The sequence below is a fragment of the Vidua chalybeata genome, chromosome 19, assembly GCF_026979565.1.
Source record: "Vidua chalybeata isolate OUT-0048 chromosome 19, bVidCha1 merged haplotype, whole genome shotgun sequence".
Taxonomy (NCBI): Eukaryota; Metazoa; Chordata; class Aves; order Passeriformes; family Viduidae; genus Vidua; species Vidua chalybeata.
The window spans coordinates 8,456,791-8,475,285 of record NC_071548.1 but is presented as its reverse complement, the minus strand read 5'-3'; the positions used below and the strand labels follow the sequence as shown (position 1 = coordinate 8,475,285).

Here is an 18,495-nt window from a genome sequence, read left to right as displayed (position 1 = left end):
TATTTACAGCCTGCTCTGGACATTGTAAGAAGCTCTCTGGAGGCCGACCCGCTTGGAGCAGTCCACCCCTCAGCAGCTCCAGGCTGACCGGCTGCTGATGGCCGCTGCCTCTCCCGGGAGCATCCCCAGCACTCATTTTTGGGGTGTTTCAGGGGCTGCTGCAGCAGTGCTGGGTGCAATTCAAGGTGTTTGTGGCAATGCCTAAAGCCTGGGGTGCTCTGCATTCAGCAGTCACCTTGTTTTTCCAGCACACCGCGGGCTCCCCCGTGGATTTCAGCTGTTGTCCCTCCCCGAGGCAGGGACAGTGTCCTGCTGCGGACACCTGCCCTGGAACCCAACACCCCTGCACTGTCCAGCAGAGCCGGGGCTTGGCAAACTTCAGCCTTGTGCTTACAAGGCTGTTTTTGTTCCTGCAAGGCTCCCGGCCAGGCATTTCATCCTTTTTTTTCTTTGTCTTAGGCCACGTCCACTATAGGGAGGACAAGCTGTTAAAAATCATTTGGATTTCAGCATATTTCAACCCTGGCCCGCCTGGCCGAGCTGCCACAGGTGACTCAGGGAACAAAGCCGTGGATCCCACGCACTGCAGCCAGGCTCGTCCTTCCCTTGCTTCCAGCCTTGCTCCAAAAGTTCTTAGTCCGGGGATCAAAGCTCTTGTTTTGGAAGGGATGTTACATTTAGTTAAAGAGAAGGATTTTCGTGGTGGGAGCGGTGTTGTGCTGTGTTCGCCTGGCTTCTCGTGCCTGCTAGGGTCGGGAGTTTGGGATGGGACACCCTGCACCTCAGCATTCCCCTTCACTGAAATAAAGAAAGGACAAAAGGAAGGAAACTTTTCTGTCTCCGGTATTTTTTCTTCACTGCCCGGGCCTGGGACATCAGCCCAAAACACGGGAACGGGAGCGAGCGGGCAGCCAGCTCCCACACGGGACCATGCCAAACTCCCGGCGAAGTCCCGCAAGAGCCTTTATCTCTGCCGAGGGAGGGTGAGGGGATGCCGGCGGCAGGTGCCGGGTGCCCGGGAGCGCAACCGGAGCGTCCCGGAGCCGAGGAACGAAACCGCAGCGGCGCTGCCTCCCCGCAGCGCGGCCGTGCCCGTTGTGCACCGCGGCTTCTCCCGGGAGTCTCCGCACCGGGAACCCGCGGAGCTGGCGCCTTCTCCTGGCCCCCTCTGCACCGGGGAACCCGCCGCCTTCTCCCGGGACCCTATACACCGGACACCGGGGGTCACGGGGACCCGGCGTCTTCTCCTGGAGACCCTCCGCACGGGGATCCAGGGACCCGCCGCCTTCTCCGGGACCCTCTGCACCGAGTCCGCGAGGACCCGGGGACTCTCCGCAGCGGGGGCCCGGTGCCTTGTCCTGGCACCCTCTGCACCGGGCACCAGGGGATCCTCTGCACCGCGGACCCGGGGACCTGGTGCCTACTCCCGGAACCCTCCGCACAGGGGACCCGGGAATCCTCCACACCGGGGATCCAGTGGACCCTCCGCACCGGGAACCGGAGGATCCAGGGACCCGGTGCCTTCTCCCAGATACCCTGCGCACCGGGAAGCCGGGGACCCCGGGATCTGGTGCCTTCTCCCAGAGACCCTCCGCACCGGGAAGCCGGGGACCCGGCGCTTTCTCCCGGGATCCTCCGCACCGGGAACACGAAGAGCCGCCGCAGCGGGCACCGGGGGACCCAGCGCCTTCTCCCGGGCCCCTCCCGGCAGCGGGAACCCCGGCTCCGTGCGCCGCTCCGGAGCATCCCCGCTCCGTTCCCGGAGCATCCCCGCTCCGCTCCGGCCCCGCCGCTCCCGGTCCCGCTGCCCGGTCCCCGCGGGGCCCCGCCCCCCCGAGCCCCTCCCCGTGCTGTGATTGGCTGCGGCCGCGCGGGGGGCGTGGCCGGCGGGGCCGTATTAAACGTGCCATGGCCGCCCGCAAAAAGGGGCCGCGGGCGGGCGGGAGCGCAGTGCGAGCGGAGCGGGCACCGGGCACGGCCTCGCCACGGATCTTACCCCTTCTCCGCACCGGCACCTCCCTCGCTGCCGCCGCAGGTAAGAATCGCCTCCTTCCCCCCCGTCTCTCCCCGCCTCCCCGAGCAGCGGAGGCGATGCGCGGCACGCGCGCTGTCGCGATACCCCCGCGATAAAAGCGCTGCCTCCGGCTTGGAGAAGAGGGGGAACTCCTGCGTTTCTCACGGAGCTATTCTCAGCGCCTAAAATAATTCGATAGGTATGGCTGGAGCGCCCGAGCATCTGCTTCCAGCATCTGTTTGTGCTCATAACTTTCCATGCACCAGCTGCTCCCCCCTTTTTTCCCCCCCCTCGGGATATTTTATCTTGGGGAAGGGCTGCAAGTTCGCATGACAACTCCGTGTTGCACAAAGCGCACCGCTCCATCGCTTCGCCTTCTTCTCGCCTGTTGTTTCCCGCACGGAGAGAGGGCAGAAGCGGCGAGTCTCGGCACTCGGATGCGTGGGTTTGAGCGCCCGGGATGGTTTGGAGGGCTGTGAAATGAACCTGTAGCTTCATTCATCGGCATGGTGCAGACGGGAGGGCTTCTTTCTTTTTGATCGTCCTGGCAAAAAAATAGGAAGCAGGGGAAAAAAAAAAGCCAACAAAAAAAAACATCTGGGAAGGCAGCGAAGAGCTGTATTGTTTCAGCTTTGCTCATGACAGTGAAAGGAAAAAATACTGATAAGCAAAGGCAGATGGATTTGGGGGGGGGATCAGTGACGGGGCGGGGACCGCTGGGGACCCGCAGGTGCCGCTGGGGACCCGCAGGTGCCGCTGGCCCGGCTTGAGCCGGAGCCGCGGCTCTGTCCCCGCAGCTCTGTCCCCACCCCGCAGGCTGCCCGCACTTGTCTCCGTGGCTCAGCCTTACCTTTACACTTGTTTGCTTTTCCATCCTCGCAGCCGGTGCGCCGCGTACACCCCCTGGTGATGGCTGCTCCGCTCGGAGTTGTTTTGTCACCAGCTACAAATACCCCGAGCCCGTCTCCTTGGCAGGACAGCAGATGCGAGCGCCACTTGTCCTTCCCTTTCTCCTATTTCTTCGCACCCATTTCCCTGCATCATGTGCTCTTTTTAAATTTTTTTTCTCCCCCCCGCTGCCTGTCCCTGAAGGTCAGATCTTTCTCCCGAAGGCAGCTCCGTGTAACTTGAGTCGCGCCCGGAGCAGCGGAGGAGCCCTGGGGAATGACTTTTAAGGAGAAAGGTTACAGAGGTGGCCGTGCCCGGCAGCGAGGGAGCAGGAATGTGGGAACAGGCTTGGCCGCGGCGAGAAGCTGCTTTGTTCTGCTTTCCGAGGGCAGCAGGGAGGGCGCTTGGCTGAGGTGGTGCTGGTGCTCTCTTGGCAACATGTGCCCGGCTGGCTCCGCAGGGCTCGGTGGTGTCAGCCGGGGAATAACCGCTCCAAGCGCTGCCTGCTGCTCCTCTCTACCCCTCCCCTGCTCCTCTGCTCTCCAGAGTTATCCCTCGCTCTTTAACCTTTGCCCAAATTCCCCTCTTGCTGTGCCTTGCGATGTGAGCGTCCTTCCCCAGGGAAGGTCCGCAGGGGGATGCTCAGGGGGAGGTGAATGTTTGGGCTCCTCATCGTGGCATTTCCCCAAATGCTGGCTCAGAAATGCGGCAGATGCAGCACAGCCTCCTCCAAGCATCCCCTCGCAGCAGAGCCAGCCAGGCTCTCCCGTCCCATCTCATCCCTTCCCAGTAATCCCGTGTCCCTGCCACTGCTGGTAATTCCAAGCTGTGTTGCTTATCTTCCCTTCCAGGAGGAAAGGTCACCTTTACTATTATTATTTTTAATAATGATAATGATAACACACCTGGTGATGATTGAATTTACAGCTCTGTGTCTGGCTGCACTGCACTGGGCCCACTTAGGCAAATACTGGAAATCCTGGGCTGGGTTGGTGGTGCTGGGTTGGCTCCCTCTGCCCAGTGAGGATTGCAGGGCTGCTCCCACGCCAGCCTGGAATTGTTGGTGCCACCAGCAGCTGATGCTGGGGTGGAATGAGAAACAGCAGCATTGTCCAGCCTTTGAGCAGCAGGTGGATTGGCACACGAAGAAGTAGCATTCGGTTTTCCTGCTGCTTTGTTCCTGGGTTTTTTGGGGAACTTTTGGTGGAAGAGATGGTGAGGGTCAGAGTGAGCACGGAGCAGGTGCTGGGGCAGCCAGTGGATGCACAGGGCATTTCACAGGACCTGTATTTCCACGAGCAGGAGCGAGATCAGCCCCTCTGGCTGATCCCTGTGCGTGGTGCTGCTCCTGCTCCCATCCCATCCCACCCTCCTCCCTGCCCCAGCACTCGCAGGAAGAGAGGCACTTTGTGCTGGAAAAGCAGGCAGACAGCTCTGCTGCCCTGGACTGTGCCAGAGCTTTGTGCTATGAGCTTCCAGCAGGCTCCAGAGCTGCTCCCAGGCTCACCCCCGGGTTTTGGGGTGTTTGGGACCAAAGGGGTGCAGCTGCACTCCCACAGCACAGCCAGCGAGGAGGGATCCAGGCAAGGGACAGGAGGGGAGAGGTGCTCAGTCCTGCAGGGGAGGAATAGGACAAATTCGGGTCCCAAACTTCTAAATGCGGCCACAGGATGCTGGCGTTAGGATTTCAGGGATTTGTGGGATTCAAACAAGTGTCCTCAGGTCGAGACTTTTGTGGGAGAAGCTGCATATTCAGACACTTTAAATGTTACAGCTTATCTTTCCCTCCACCAAAAGTTTTTGTCTAAAATCCAGGAAAGAAATGGAGAAAAAACCAAACTCCAGAAGAAACTGTTTCCTAAGCTGTGTGTTTCCATCAGCTTGGAACAAAACAGGCTTTGACTGTGGCAGTCGAACATGACTGTGATTATAGGATGTGGTTTATGAAAGTGATCGATTTGCAGAGCAGTGCAATGGCTTTTCAAGAAGTTTTTTTTATGTGGGATGTATTAACAGTAATTTCACTTCCCCGCTGTGTTCAGGTTTCTAATAAAAGTAGGGTTTTGGCCAAAACAAATCATTTAAGTGAGCATTAAAAGAATTCTTTTGTATTTTTGAGCATGATATCCTGGCAGGAATGAGAAACCCTGGGAAGAAAAAGGTGTAAGGGAGGAAAAAGCGGATCCTTACACAGTGGAGGCAAGACAGTTGTAAAAGAATAAGTGCCCAGAGTAAGGAGGGGGGCAGCTCCACCAGAAGTGTTCGGTGCTGAGAGCTGCACTCAAAGGGACATTACAGAACCCGCCAGGAGCTGCCAAAATGTCTTGTCTGAGCTGAAGTCACAGATGACTAATCTTGGCACGGAGGCATCGGGACACATTCTTGCACAACAAACAGGAGCGAGGGGAAAAGAGGAGGTGAAAGTAAACCCCGAGGAGATCCTGGAGGGAAAAGCAGCCTGTACACACAGCTGATGATGCTGCTGTTTTTCACCTGCTCTTTTCCTAACAACTGTTTGCTGAGCTCAAGCCTTTGTAATGTGGCTGAAGGATGTGGGAGGGCTTGAGGAGTTGCTTGAAATCACTCGAGTTTTTGGAGCACCTCAGCAAGGCTTTAGGAGCTGCTGTTGTTGGGAAAGGAGATAACATCTTATCTCCAGCTGTTGTGAGATTCCAGTCAGAGAAGAGCAGAGGCCCTGGCGGGCAGGGGTTGTGCTCCACAGTGGCTGCAGTTTTGTTGGCTTTTGGACAAAATCAGATGAGTTTTGATAACATTAATTTAGGAAGAGCACTGTGATTTAATCTCCTGCTACTGTAAATGGTTTTGGAGCCTCCCGTGCCGTGCCAAAGGGACAGCAGACATTCCTCTCCACCCGGGTTTAGCTTTATTCCCTCCGTGGGCCATGTGTGGCTGGAGCAGTTGCTTTAATGCATCTCTTCTCCTCTGCAGTATTTCAATTCCATTTCCTGATATGCAGTACATGACTTAATGGATGACGCACTTGTTAAAAGCTAGACCTGGGTCTAAGCCAGACCTCCCTGAAACAAGTTTTTTGGTGGCTTCTCCCCGCAGGAAGGAGATTTTGTAGCCTTTCTGCTGAGTCTTGGTTGGTGACATTTCAGACTCGCAGGACCCTCAGGACTGTGACCTGCTGGAGATGGAAGGGGCTGCCTCGGGCTCGCGAGGGGAAGGAGCTGGAACTCGCTCCTAAAGGTGTTAGGAAGGCACTCAGCTGATTCTGCTATGTTTTACTGGTGGCTTTAGCAGGAGCAGATGAGAGGTTTGAAAGGTTTACTTGTTTTGTACAACTTAGGCCAAACTTGAGTCTGAAAACTACAGAAATCTCGATGAGTTTATGGAGCTAGAGGGAAGCTACTGCAGCCCTTGTTCTTGAAATTTGCTGAGAATGCACAACTCCTTCTTTTAGCTTAATTAAAACAATTGTATGTGCTTTAATTTCATGGAATCACAGCTATCTGCACTTCCCAAGTTTATTCCCTGTCTCCACTTTCCCTTTTGCTCACTCCCTGCTTTGTCATAGGTCAGACAGTCCACGAGACACATCACAAGTCACCACAAACCACCTCAGCATTTGTGTTCGAACAGAAGGATGTTAAAGGGAGTTGTTTGCTTCAAAATAAGCAGAAATCACAGTTATAAATAGCAGAGAGATCCTTTGCGTGCCCAGCTTTAAAGGGAATATTGCTCAGACTGGTGTGACACGGCCCCTTCAGCGCTTTCCTTCGGGAAGGGCAATTCCTTCCTTGCAGTAACCATGTGTGACCCCTGTCCATGCACAGCTGCGAACGTCGAGCATTGCTGAAAATGTCATTAAGAAAGAGGAAACTTCCTGCAGGCCCACAGGTGCCATTTTCCTTGATCCCTCATGCTTTTCCTCCAGGATCTAAAGTGCCATTTCTCTTTCTCTTGCAGACCATGCCCTCTCTATGACGGTGGCTTGCTGAGCTCACCCTGCATGCCAGAGGACCGTCCTTGGTTGATCCGAGGGCTTCTGGGGACTCCGGCCTCCGCCCGGTTTTTCCGCGTGTGTGTGTTCCTGTAGAACTTTCAAAACTGTTTCTCCAAAGGGTTTTGCAGAAACTCAGACTGTTTTCTAAAGCAGAAGCACCTCAGTCCCCAGCAGTAGTGATGGGCAGCGTGCGAACCAACCGCTACAGCATCGTGTCTTCGGAGGAGGACGGCATGAAGCTGTCCACCATGGCCGTGGCCAACGGCTTCGGCAACGGCAAGGGCAAGGTCCACACCCGGCAGCAGTGCCGGAGCCGCTTCGTCAAGAAGGACGGGCACTGCAACGTCCAGTTCATCAACGTGGGCGAGAAGGGGCAGCGCTACCTGGCCGATATCTTCACCACTTGCGTGGACATCCGCTGGAGGTGGATGCTGGTGATCTTCTGCCTGACTTTCATCCTCTCCTGGCTTTTTTTTGGCTGTGTGTTTTGGTTGATTGCGCTGTTGCACGGGGATCTGGAGAACCAAGAGAACAGCAAGCCTTGCGTGTCTCAGGTGAGCAGCTTCACCGCAGCCTTCCTGTTCTCCATCGAGACCCAGACCACGATCGGCTACGGCTTCAGGTGTGTCACCGACGAGTGTCCCATCGCCGTGTTCATGGTGGTTTTCCAGTCCATCGTGGGCTGCATCATTGATGCCTTCATCATTGGTGCCGTCATGGCAAAGATGGCGAAGCCAAAAAAGAGGAACGAAACTCTGGTCTTCAGCCACAATGCCGTGGTGGCCATGAGGGACGGGAAGCTGTGCCTGATGTGGCGCGTGGGGAACCTGAGGAAAAGCCACTTGGTGGAGGCGCACGTGCGGGCGCAGCTCCTGAAATCCAGGATCACGTCGGAAGGGGAGTACATCCCCCTGGATCAAATCGACATCAATGTGGGCTTCGACAGCGGCATCGACCGCATCTTCCTGGTCTCCCCCATTACAATAGTGCACGAGATAGACGAGGACAGCCCTCTGTATGACCTGAGCAAACAGGACATGGACAATGCTGACTTTGAGATCGTCGTCATCTTGGAGGGCATGGTGGAGGCCACCGCCATGACCACCCAGTGCCGTAGCTCATATCTGGCCAACGAGATCCTCTGGGGGCACCGCTACGAGCCCGTGCTCTTCGAAGAGAAGAACTACTACAAAGTGGACTACTCGAGGTTCCACAAAACGTACGAAGTGCCCAACACACCCATCTGCAGTGCCAGGGACTTAGCGGAGAAGAAATACATCCTCTCCAACGCCAACTCCTTCTGCTACGAGAACGAGGTGGCCCTCAGCAGCAAGGAGGAGGACGAGATCGACACGGGGGTGCCTGAGAGCATGAGCACGGACACGCACCCGGACATGGAGCACCACAACCAGGCGGGGGTGCCCCTGGAGCCGCGGCCGCTGCGGCGGGAGTCGGAGATATGACTGGCGGGCTCTGCCTCTCCCGCGTGGCTGGAAGGCAAAATCCCCACCGTGTCCGTCGGGCAAGGGCTCGTTGACCTGAGAAGTTGGCCCAGAAGAGTTTGCAGACAACGGTACTGTGGAAGAGTGGCGTGAAGGCAGCAGACCCGAGGAACCCAGGCTGGTTTTAGGGCTGTCCTCAGAGGAGGGACGACAGGAAATGAACTCTAAACACAAAGCACTAAACATGTCTAAGTATGAACAGAAGGCACATATGTTGTAGAATAAATTATGTATATATTTTTTTACAAAACTTGAACTTGCAGGCAAGCTTTGGTTGGGTTATTATTATTTTTTGTTTTCAACTTTTTCCAGAATGCTTCTCTCTAGGGAACAAGAATGTTTTTAATGGCATAACAAAGGCAAGAATCTGCCTTATTATTATTATTATAATTATTTTTTAAAAAGCTGCTGCTAACTACATGAACACAAATGGTTATTTTTGTTGCAGTGTAGTTTTTATTTTCTCTTGTGTAATTTAAAAAGAAAAAAAAAAAAAAGTCAGTGTTGAACTTCTTGGGTTGAAAAGCTCATGATCAGTTCAGAGAGGCCAATGTTGCCAGAAAGTTTAAACTCCTTTTGAGGCCAGTAGTTGATAGCTAGAATCAATTTCTCTCTTTCCAATTACATAAGGGGCATTATGTAATATCAGGCCAATCAGTAGCCTCCAGCAAAATTATGATTTTTTTGGGGGGAGAATTTAATTCTCTGTCTAAAGGTAAAACCAGACAAAAGATATGTATACATAGGAAAAAGTACTAAGTTCAAACTACCTAAGTGGATACCAAAGAAAATGCACAGTTTTGCACAGTGGAGTTTATTTAAAAAAAAAGAAAAAAAAAAGGAAAAAAAAAAGGAACAGGCTGCTTTAAACAACAACAACAACAAAAATATCAAACCTCAGACACTTTTTTGGTTTTGACTTTTTTTTCTTTTTTTTTTTTCTTCTGTTCTTTTTAAGACCTTTATTTTGCACCTTATTCTAAAGGCTTAAGGCTCGGATCTAAAGCGAGCTGGGCCTCCTCCTCTTTCCCCCCGTTCTTCTGTGGGGGGAATAAAATCCCTCTTTCCTTCTAGGAGAAAAAACTCAGTTGAGGGAAGCAAACCAGCATCATCTGTGTGTCCTCCCTGGCCTGCCCCAGCTCCGAGCAGAGGAGCTTTCCCTGAAACTGTGCCATGGACACGCCGTGGAGCTGTTGGCTGATGCCAGAGGCTGCTGGAGCTTGGCCACGGATGAGCCAAGCAGCAGAGAAGTCCCCAGGAAGAGTTTTTTGAGGAGGAAAGGGCCTTGGCAGCACAGCACTTGGGAGTGGTGGAGGGACGTTTTGTGCAAAATGCTTCTCTTCAGCAGGGCAGGGGTGTGAGGGAGGTGGATTTCCATCTCGTGGAGAGAGGGATTCTTTGGGGAGGACAAGGCTGCAAAGGGAGTTTCATCTCCTGCCTCCCTCCCTCCCCAGCAAACCCCAGCTCAGCGGGTGACACTCACCCATCACTCGTCACCAAGCAGATTTTGTCACCTTCAGCAAAGCTCTGGTGGTATTTTGGCTCGTTCACCCAGAAGGCTTTAAATTCTCTGTGCCTCTAAGCTCAAGGAGACAGCAAAGCTGTGCTTGGCCCCTGCTCGTGGGGGCGGTGGGGATGGCAATCCCAGATGACTCTTGCAGTATTGGATCACTGTATGCCATTAAAAAACAGCTTGTTCTAGGTCTGGTGTCTTCTGCACGTGGATATCTGTATCTGCCTCTGGCCCCTGCCAGCCCTGCCTGGAAGAAATGCCTGCAAGGAACTGGTTTCTGATAAGATGCTATCTGCAGCGCGGGGCGGGTTGGAAACTGGGGGAATTCCATGTTGTAAACACAGATTTGGCTCCTGGAGAGGGCAGAGGATGAAGTGCAAGTACTGAGGCTGTTACTGGGGTGGGAGGATGGAAAAGGAAGGGAAGGGTGGGCATTTAAAGGCGGTCTGGTTGCAGTTTCTGGGTCAACAGTGGTGGAGACAACGGGGTGCTGCTAGTGCTGCTAACGGTGACGTTCCTGCGAAAGGAGAAAAACTAAACCAAAGAGCATTCAGTGACACAGAGAGGGCACGAAAACACAACGGGGAAAGGGAGGCTGAGCAGGAGAAAGGGGACCTGGTCTCAGATCAGCATCCCCCAGGTGCACAGCGCTCCCACTAAATGATACTTGAGATATTTGAGAGAGGGATGAGAGATGGGGGGCGATGGAAAATGCAGGATTTGTCTCATTTCTTTGACACACAAGAAATCCAGAGAGTTAAAAAAAAAAAAAAAAAATAATCATCCCCTCCCCTTTAACATTTCTGGTGCAGAGGTTTTGGGTTTGTTTGTTTTCTTTTTTTCTTTTTTTTTTTTTCTTTCTTGTTTGTTTGTTTTGTTTTGTTTTTCAAGTCGGTTTTTCAGAAATATTTTTAAAAATTGTACATTTTATAAAGTTTATCAAGTATTTTCATATTTAAAGCCAAATGTAAATAGAAGTCTGTAAAGGAGGACAAAGAGAAGACAACGAAAAGGCCACAAAAAAAAAGTATCAATTCAGCTCAGCAGTCTCGGCTCGCTAGGACTAGATGCTACAGGTTAGCATGATTTTTAGCAAATTACTTGCAAGCCTTATAGGATTCCTAATGCTCTGAACTTCTCTTTATTTATTTTTTAAGCATGGACTTCTCATTTGAGAACACGTTCTAGTTACTGGCGTTTTTGCAGAGCTCCCAGAGCCGTGTCGAGGGGGGTGTGTCGGTGTAATCCATTGCTAATCTCTGCTTGTTCTTTCTTTCCCAACCCTTTGTCTTTGCCCAGGGAATCCCACATTTCAGCCCTGGCTCTGGGAAGCTGCTGGGAAGAGCCCTGCAAGTGGTCCCATTCCACTTTTCGCCATCAATTTTGGCTTTCTCAGCAGCAAATCGGAGTAATCATTTAAAAAATTGTTATTTTTAAGGACTAGACAGTGACTGACAGCTTTCCTTCAGTTCCTGTTGATCGTGGGCCAAGCTTAGGCTGACTTAAAACCTTGAACCCTAAACCTTGAACCCTAAACCTTGAACCCTAAACCTTGAACTCTAAACCTTAAAGTTTAAACCTCAAAACTTTAAACTGACGGAGCTCGACCCGCAGCCTCCCCCAGGCCTCGGTTCAGCCTCTTTATCCGGGATAAATTGGCTCAGCCGGCTCGCACGGAAGCTTTTATCCTGTCTTTTGCTTAGGGGCTGGGGGGGAATATGTTATTTCTGCCCTTCCCTGAAAATACTTGAATGAGACACATTGTCTGACCCGTAATTCTGTGTACAGTGACAGGAGCAGAGGCGGGTGGGGATGCTCCCCTCCCTCCGTCTCTTCCGTGCGAGTTCTCCTGGGTTAAGTGGCCAGGGTGGGAATCCTCACTCATTAGCTGGCTTTAATTAATTTAATTTCACGACTCTCCCAGCCGTGGAAACACTTCCGAGTTGGCGGAAGCCCTCGGATAAAGACAAAGGGTTCAGATATTTAATTTGTTCTCTGAGGTTTTCTTTCTCATGATGGATTACAAGGTAAAACTGAGAAGTACTGTAATGTCTTTAATTCTGGCTGCTTACCACATTGTGGAGTAGAAGGTGCTGCATAGTTACCACCCCACAGCCCATCAGAAGCTGATTTTGTAAGGACTTTTTTTGGCCTGCAGCTCTTGTAAGACGAACAATCTCGGCATCTGACAGTTGTCCATGACTATTTTCCTGTTTGCAGCCTTTTTGTATCGAAGTCTTCCTAATGTACTGCACAAATTGTGGATTGTACAGATTTTTATATATTATGTCTTATTTTATTATTTCTAAATAAATAATTAAAAAAATGAAAGAAAAAAAAAAAACTTGAGGATGAGCTCAGTGTGTGCAGCCCATGTGTAAAGGAGGAGGGAGATGGGTCTGGAGGGGGATATTGAGCTGTGTTTATGCTTGTCTGAGCACAAGCATTGTCTGGACAACAGACAGCTCGTTCTCTGCCTCGACAAAAGGCAGGAGGGAAGGTGATCCCATCGTTATTTCCCAGGGGAGAACACAAACGAGACTCGGACCAGAGGAAAATCTGCCCCAGGACCTTTCTTGAGGTCACATCTGGGACTGCAGAGCCCCAGGTCATTCCTTGCTCCGAATGGAAATGGAAGAAAAGCTGGGAAGGGGGGAGGGATGAAAGCACCCAGAGCATCAGCAAGGGATTCAAAAATTAAGCACGAGAGTCATCTTGAAATCCCCGTGTTTCATGTCTGCCAGGAGCATCTCCTTATTGAAACGCTCAGTTCCACACAGCCTGGGTGTGACCTGCATCCCTCATTTCCCTGAGCCCACTGCCACCAGCACAGGGAAGTGCAGCCTCAGGGAGCTGTGAAATCCTGATTTGTGTGGCCTCCAGGGCAGATATTGAGGCTGCACTGATGCCCTGTGAAGGCTGAGCTGGAGCAGAGGCTGGACAGAGCTAAAGGATAAAGCAGGGATTGATTAAAAGGATCTCCTGCATGGATCCACCTTGGGCAGCACCAGAGCCCAGCCAGGGCTGCAGCCAAGAGGAACCAAAATGGTCCCAAAATGCACGAGCGCTCCCGGGGGCTCTCACTGGGATCAGCTCTGCTCCATTTGCACCTTGCAGTTCATTGTCCCATTCCAGCTCCAGCCCAGGCACTCCCATCCTGCTTGTTTTTCTCTCTCCAGCCCACGCTGTTTGTGCTCCTGGGCCTGAGCTTTGGATCATTTGTCCTTGGTGCCCAGCTGGAGAAGGAATTGTTTTGTCTCCCTGCTCTGTGCACAGAGCTCAGCATCCCCTCATGTGAAGCCCAGATCCACACACTAAAGCAGCACAGAGTCTGAAAAACATAAAAGCTGAAACCTGAGGCATCAGCACAACCGTGACTCAGCTGCCAAGTGCTGATGCAGCGGGGATCAAATGCTGCTACCCGGCTGAGGGGAACATTTCAATGCAGCTCTGCCCCCTCTGCTGATTTCCCAACCCTTTTAGGAGCCTGTAATGCCATTTAATCAGCCTCGGCTGGAGCCCTGACCCCGCTGAGCAGGACTCTATTTATACATTCAAATTTACTTTTCGAATCGAATGATCTCTCGGAAAGCTTATCATCATAATTACAGGGCTGGATTTAGAGGCACAGATTAGCTGCCACAGCCTGCATCTGCTTCTTCTCCCCGCTGCTGAAAGGCATCCCCGGGCACAGCTGCTCAGTGCCCTGCCCTGGATTCCCTGCAGGGACAGCCTGGGGACCACTCCCTGTCCCTTCCCTAAATCATGAGCACCCTCTCCTGTCAGTGCCTCTCCTCCTCTGCTCGGCCCGGGTGGAGTCAGCACCAATTCATCAGGATTTTGGTGGCCAGCGAGGCAATAATTGAAGTTTTCTTCCTCTCTGCACGCAGCTGGGCTGGAAGATGCTCTGCAGGCTCCAGATGTGCTGCCCCAAGCCAGGCAGAGGGAATAAAACCCCACAGAAAGTGTGGGGAAGTGGCAGTGATGCTGCTGGGTGCTCCTGTGTCGGATTTTGTCAGGGTCACTGGCAAGACCCCAACAGTGTCAAAGTCCTTGTTCCCCTAGCCCGGCAGCCGAAGAAAAGATGGAATGCGTGAGGTCGAGTTTTCAAGGTTGTTTTATTTTTTCTTATCTGTAATAATTTCTCTCTGACCTGCTGAGGTCCGGCTAGTACAGAAGCCATGGCAGTCTGCCCCGAGCCCCGGGCGTCTCCCACATTACAGACTCAAAATTACATGTACCATGTTTACAGTTCCCATACCAATACCTGAAATCTATGTTGGACAGTGTGTCCCTATCCTAGACCAACAGAAAAGTGTCACCATCACACCGAGACATGGAGGACAAGAAGAAGGAAGAAAAGGCTCTGGCACGCCCAGATTCCTCCATCTTTACCCCTGAATCACATTCTAAAAACCCCAAAATTCTACTTTTCCACCCTGTGTCAATTCACCTATTACACTACTCAAACCCTTGTGGCTTGCAATTCCTCACACAGAGTTGGCAGCCTCTCCCACGGGCTAAAATCAAAGCCACAGGTGTTTTTGACTTGTTGCCAAGGCCCCTGAGCCCCCTGCCAGGGTCTGGAGACACCAGGGCAGCCAGAGGGATGCTCTGGACTCTGACAGGATTTAACCCTTTTCTGACTCAGATATGGGGCAACTGAGAGGCGTTTTAAAAAACCTTTATTCCATTTTCAGTCTCATGTGAAGGGTGAGACAATACAGATGTTATATCCACGCAATAATGAAGGAAATATTTTAGCATTTGTTCAGGGACTGGTGAACTATAAGGGGACCAAGCTGTCTATTTAACATCCAATTTTTACAAAGTTGGAGATATCAGGATTCTTTTTAACACGATTGCCAAAAGAGCTCTATTAACAATTTTCACAGCCCAAACATCAACATAAACCTCAAGATTTGTAGTTTTTGGAGGTTGAACAGGGAGTCTCTTTGTGCAGTTCATGCCTGTGTGCTCGTTTCACTGCTCGTGGAATTGTTGGGGTGAGCCTGTGTGGGACGTGGTTCACGTTCCTCACTGGAACCCACTGAAGTCCTACACCCATAAAATCACACTGCAAAATCTCTGCGTGAAGCAACTCTGCCAGCTTTGTCAAACAGGGCAGAAAAGGGAAAGCAATGAAAATTACAGAAAAGTCAGGAATAAAATTATAGAAAAGTCAGGAATAAAATGATAGAAAAGTCACGAATAAAACTGTGGAAAACTCAAGACTAAAATTATAGAAAAGTCAAGAATAAAACTATGGAAAGCTCAAGATTGAAATTATAGAAAAGTCCAGACTAAAATTAGAGGAAAGTCAAGAATAAAACTAGGGAAAATTCAAGAATGAAATTATAGAAAAGTTAAGAATAAAACTATAGAAAAGTCCAGACTAAAATTATGGAAAAGTCACGAATAAAACTATGGAAAACTCAAGAATGAAATTATAGAAAAGTCACAAATAAAACTATGGAAAACTCAAGAATGAAATTATAGAAAAGTCACGAATAAAACTATGGAAAACTCAAGAATGAAATTATAGAAAAGTCACAAATAAAACTATGGAAAACTCAAGAATGAAATTATAGAAAAGTCACAAATAAAACTATGGAAAACTCAAGAATGAAATTATAGAAAAGTCACAAATAAAACCATGGAAAACTCAAGAATGAAATTATAGAAAAGTCACGAATAAAACTATGGAAAAGTCAAGAATGAAATTATAGAAAAGTCACAAATAAAACTATGGAAAAGTCAAGAATTGAATTATAGAAAATAATATAATTTTTTTTTTAAATCAATTATTTAAAAAAAAATTCTTTACAAGTCTTGAAAATATGTATTTTTTCCCCTTCCAAATTTTTCACTAAAAAACAGATTATAATCCAACACCGACGTTTTCAGCTTGTTTGAATATGCAAATCCAGGGTGTCACATGCACGCAAATGCAGCTTGGAATTTTGGGTGGGCAGGACAAACACACCTGTTCAAAAAATTAAATAAAAATATTGAAAAATAAAAATGCTGCCCTTGCCTTTCCCTTCCCTAATGGCTTGGACTTCAACCCACAGTAGGTTTGATTTTTAAAAATCTCCATTGAGGCTTGTACAAATGACATATTCATTAAATTGTGACGTCCCTGCTGCTTGGGAAGCTGTGGCAGGGTGAGTTGGGGTTGGATCCCCTCCTCCTTCCACCTCCCAGCTGCAACAGATTTCAGGATAACTCAGGAGCCCAGGTCTAAACTAAGTTTTAGGTGTCATATGACCAAACCTGGCCTCATTCTGTTTTTTCCTTGCATCCAGCAGCAGGAGGGAGGCAAATCAGGTAAATCCTGCTCCCTCCTGCTGCTGGAGATGTGCTGGCTGCTTGGGAAGCAAGAGGGAACTTGTAAGCTCTTGCTTTCCAGGATTTTTTGTTTTGCTCATTTTTTTGGTCAAGATACCCCGTAAAAAATTTGTTACAAATATCCTGCTGTGCACAAAGTTCATTTGATATGCAAATTAGCTCATTAATTAGGCATGCAAGGTGTTTCCTGGCTTTGCCGGGGGCTCTAAATAAAGACCACACCAAACCAGAGCATCTTGAGGTCACCACCTCAGAAATCTCCTGATATTGAGATCTGAGAAAAACCTGGCTGCTGCTGCTGCTGCTGCTGCCCAGGACTCACAAACCCCACGAGCCTGCTTCCACTGAGCTCATTAGCAGAGTTTAATTGATGGGGAATAGGAAAGGATGGATTTCTGTAGCTGAGCAGCACGAGATCTTTATGGCAGGGCTGCATCTCACGCCGGGCCACAGAGGTTACCCACAGAAATAACTCTGGGTTATTTCTCTGCTCTTTTTTTGAAGCCTCTTTTTTCTATACTCTGCTCTTTTCTGAAGCCTTTTAATGCTCTGGAACGGGGCAGTGGCTGTTGCACCCGGGAGGGATGAATGTCACCTCTGAGAAAAGTTCCTGGATTTCTGTGGGATCCTTCCCATGCACTCACAGAATTCAAGACAGCCTAGAAAACCTGGATTTTTTCCCTCTTTTTTCCCACGTTGATACTTGCACTGCCTTCACTTCTGCTGGAAAGGTGGAAGCAGATCAAAACTTGTTCTTTTTCTCTGTTTGCTCCTAAAGCAAGAGATCTTTGGTTGCTGCAGGTGATTCAGGATTCCTCCGGGATGGGAACAGAGGGAATTCCATCCTGCCTTCTGCAGGAGGGTCTGGCAAGAGATGCCTGAGCTCTAATAAAAACCCCTCAGCTGACTGAAAAAAAAAAAAAAAAGAGAATGAAACCTTCAAAGGAAAAATAAAGTGAACAGAAGCATGGAGCAGCTCAAATCCACACTCTGCATTTCAAAGTTATAATTGGAAGGACCCCTGTCTGCAGGATCCAGGGGACTGCAGTGGCACAACTGGAGAAGGGAAGCAAATCATTCCATGGGAGAGGGCAGAATGTCCCAGCTTTTGCCTTGCAGAGGCTGTGCTGGTCCAGATTTGGGCTCCTGGGGCTCAGGGGGTCCTTGGGCTCCCTTTTCCCTCTGTTTTTGGCTCATCCCAGGTGGGAATTGGGATCTGGGAGTGGCAGTGGGCACAGAGGATGTGGATCCCTCCATGGATCCACATCCATGGATCCTCTTCTCCACGTTCTGGGCATGGTCACTCCTGTCAGCAAGAAACCAGACGATTAACAGCAATTAGGGAAGCCCTGATTTATCCTAATTAAAGCCAGTCCTGGAGCTCTATTAGAACATTTATCTCCAATTCTCCAAGGCTTTCTCCCAGCGCTCTCTGGAGCTCATTTCTGCCCTCCTCACCCCTCCCTCCTCGCAGTGACAGCAGGCTGTGATCTCAGGACCCTGCTGGCTTTGGTATTTACCTTCAGAGTTGTAACATTTCCCCACAGTTGGAGCGTGCTGGCATTTACTGCTGGCTCATTAAGTGCTGTGATGAAATCCTGCTGCAGCCCCTGCCCTGGGTGTTTAACAGGTCAGGGCTGCCAGGATTGCAGGGCCTGGGGTGCTTTAAGATTTCAGCTTTTCTATTTTTCATCTATTTGTAACCCTGCAGCTCTTCAGTGTGTAACTCTAACTCCATGTCCAGTGTGAGCTGCTGCTTTCTCAGTTTGGGCAGGCACAACAATTCCTCTCCAGGCCTGGCAATCAAGGACACCTCACTGCCCCAGGCCCTGAGAGATGGAAACAAAAGTGAGTTGGGGGCAGCAAACTTGGGGTCAATGACTTCATTAGCTGAAGCTGTAATTGGAAGATTTACCCCCAACATGCAAATGGACCAAACTTATGAAAGTGTGAAAACCTGTTGTTCATTTTTGGGTGGGCTTTGTCTGCCCTAAATGTACCTGGAGGCCTTTCAATAAATAAAACTGTTTTTTATTCCCTTAATTCTGTCTGGCCTCTGTTTTTAGGTAGCCCCAAAAACCTATCCCATGGCATTGTATCTGACAGATTTTCTGTCGAATTAACTCCAGGTATGCACTGACTAAACATCTTCAGAACCTCTGGACAAAAAGACTGAGCGGGATTCATGAATCCATGCAAATCAGAAGGAGATCTGTCAGCCCAGCTTCCCCAAGGAATCCCTGGAGCTCAGCGTGTT

The 18,495-nt window shown here is 50.3% G+C and overlaps 1 protein-coding gene across 1 annotated transcript; it reads left to right on the top strand.

Moving 5' to 3' along the window:
• Window positions 1-7,051: 7,051 nt before the first annotated feature.
• On the top strand, window positions 7,052-8,575 carry KCNJ2 (potassium inwardly rectifying channel subfamily J member 2). Its single transcript, XM_053960286.1, has one exon. It carries the CDS (start codon window positions 7,052-7,054, stop codon window positions 8,333-8,335), a length of 1,284 nt encoding a protein of 427 aa, XP_053816261.1. The 3' UTR covers window positions 8,336-8,575.
• Window positions 8,576-18,495: the final 9,920 nt, after the last annotated feature.

Bases quoted from the DNA above. Each gene is read 5' to 3' on its own strand.
- KCNJ2 (XM_053960286.1), top strand. From the start codon at position 7,052: ATGGGCAGCGTGCGAACCAACCGCTACAGCATCGTGTCTTCGGAGGAG.